General features: G+C 35.4%; 1 protein-coding gene across 2 annotated transcripts in view; it reads left to right on the top strand.

Moving 5' to 3' along the window:
* Positions 1-561, top strand: part of TRPC1 (transient receptor potential cation channel subfamily C member 1) — a 51,800-nt gene extending 51,239 nt beyond the window's left edge. For both annotated transcript variants that reach the window (XM_003789459.3, XM_003789458.3), the window contains one exon: positions 210-561. In XM_003789459.3, the coding sequence (XP_003789507.1) occupies positions 210-437 (228 nt within the window). In that variant the 3' untranslated portion in view covers positions 438-561. The remainder of the gene's footprint in view (positions 1-209) is intronic.
* The last annotated feature ends 1,270 nt before the right edge of the window (positions 562-1,831 follow it).

Raw genomic sequence — 1,831 nt, forward strand, 5'->3', positions numbered from 1 at the left:
CCGCCACCTTAGGTGTACGTGGCTGGCTCCTTAGCCGGTTGAGCCATAGGCGCCGAGCCCATTTTAAACATTTTGTACTATATAGTAGTGAAACTATGATCTGCTGAAGCATTAAAGATGTGTTTGTATCTGTGAACATTTTTTAAAAATCTACCTCATTTAAGTATGTTTCTGTATATCTTAGTATCATACTGTTATTTGTTTTGAAGGAATGGAAAAACTTGAAACAAAAGAGAGATGAAAACTACCAAAAAGTGATGTGTTGCTTAGTGCATCGTTACTTGACTTCTATGAGACAGAAGATGCAAAGTACAGATCAGGCCACTGTGGAAAATCTAAATGAACTGCGCCAAGATCTGTCAAAATTCCGAAATGAAATAAGAGATTTACTTGGCTTTCGGACTTCTAAATATGCTATGTTTTATCCAAGAAATTAACCATTTTCTAAATCATGTAGAGAACAATTTTCAATAACGAATCTGAAAGACTGCACTTGCATTTAATTAATTTAACTTGCAGTTAAATTAACAAGATATATATTGTAATAATCATATAAAAGCCATTCTTTAAAATATTTATGGGGTAAATATATGTTATGTAAAGTATGTATATAAGATTAGTTTTTTTAAACCTTTAGTTAGTGGCTTTTTTGAGGAACAAAACAAATTAAGTACATAGATTTTATTAGCATGCTGCTTTGTTTTCCTTTTTTTTTTTTTTTATTGTTTGGGGTTCATTGAGGGTACAAAGAATTAGGTTACACTGATTGCATTCCTTAGATAAAGTCCCTCTTATAATTGTGTTCCACCCCCAGAGGTGTGCCGTACAATGTGACTTCCCTTACCCTTCCCTCCTCACCTCTCCCACTTGCTCATTCCCCTACCCCGCCCTTGCATTAGCTCATCTACCGCCTTCATGTTAGAATTGAGTACATTGGATTCTTGCTTCTCCATTCTTGTGATGCTTTACTAAGAAGAATGTATTCTACCTCCATCCAGGTTAATACAAAAGATAAAAAGTCTCCATCTTTTTTAGTGGCTGAATAGAATTCCATGGTATACACCATACCACAGCTCGTTAATCCCTTCCTGGGTTCGTGGGCATTTAGGCTGTTTCCACATGTTGGCAGTTGTAAACCTAGCTGTTTAAAAAGTCTAGTGCAAACGTCCTTATGATAAAAGGATTTTTTTTCTTTTTGGTAGATGCCTCATAATGGGTTTGCAGGATCAATTTCAATTCTTTGAGGATTCTCCATTCTTCTTTCCAAAAAGGTTGTATTGGTTTGCAGTCCCACCAGCAGTATAAAAGTGTTCCCTTCTCTCCACATCCACACCAGCATCTGTAGCTTTCAGACTTTGTGATGTGGGCCATTCTCATTGGGGTTAGGTGATATCTCAGGGTGGTTTTGATTTGCATTTCTCTGATGATCAGGGACGATGAGCATTTTTTTTTTTTTGTATGTTTGTTAGCCATTTGTCTGTCTTCTTTAGAGAAAGTTATATTTATTTCTCTTGCCCAGTGATATATGGGATTGTTGGATCTTTTTTTTTTTTTTATTAATTTGATTTCTCTATAGATCCTAGTTATCAAGCTTTTGACTGATTCATGATATGCAAATATCTTTTCCCATTCTGAAGGTTGTCTGTTTGCTTTGGTTATTGTTTCCTTAGCTGTACAGAAGCTTTTCAGTTTTAATTAAGTCCATTTGTTTATTTTTGTTGTTGTTGCAGTTGCCACATAAGTCCAATATCTTCAAGTATTTTCCCCAGGCCAATATCTTCAAGTATTTTCCCCAAACTTTCTTTGAGGATTTCAGTCTTTTACATGTGGT

The sequence above is a fragment of the Otolemur garnettii genome, unplaced genomic scaffold, assembly GCF_000181295.1.
Source record: "Otolemur garnettii isolate 467f Iridium unplaced genomic scaffold, OtoGar3 scaffold00032, whole genome shotgun sequence".
NCBI classification, from domain to species: domain Eukaryota; kingdom Metazoa; phylum Chordata; class Mammalia; order Primates; family Galagidae; genus Otolemur; species Otolemur garnettii.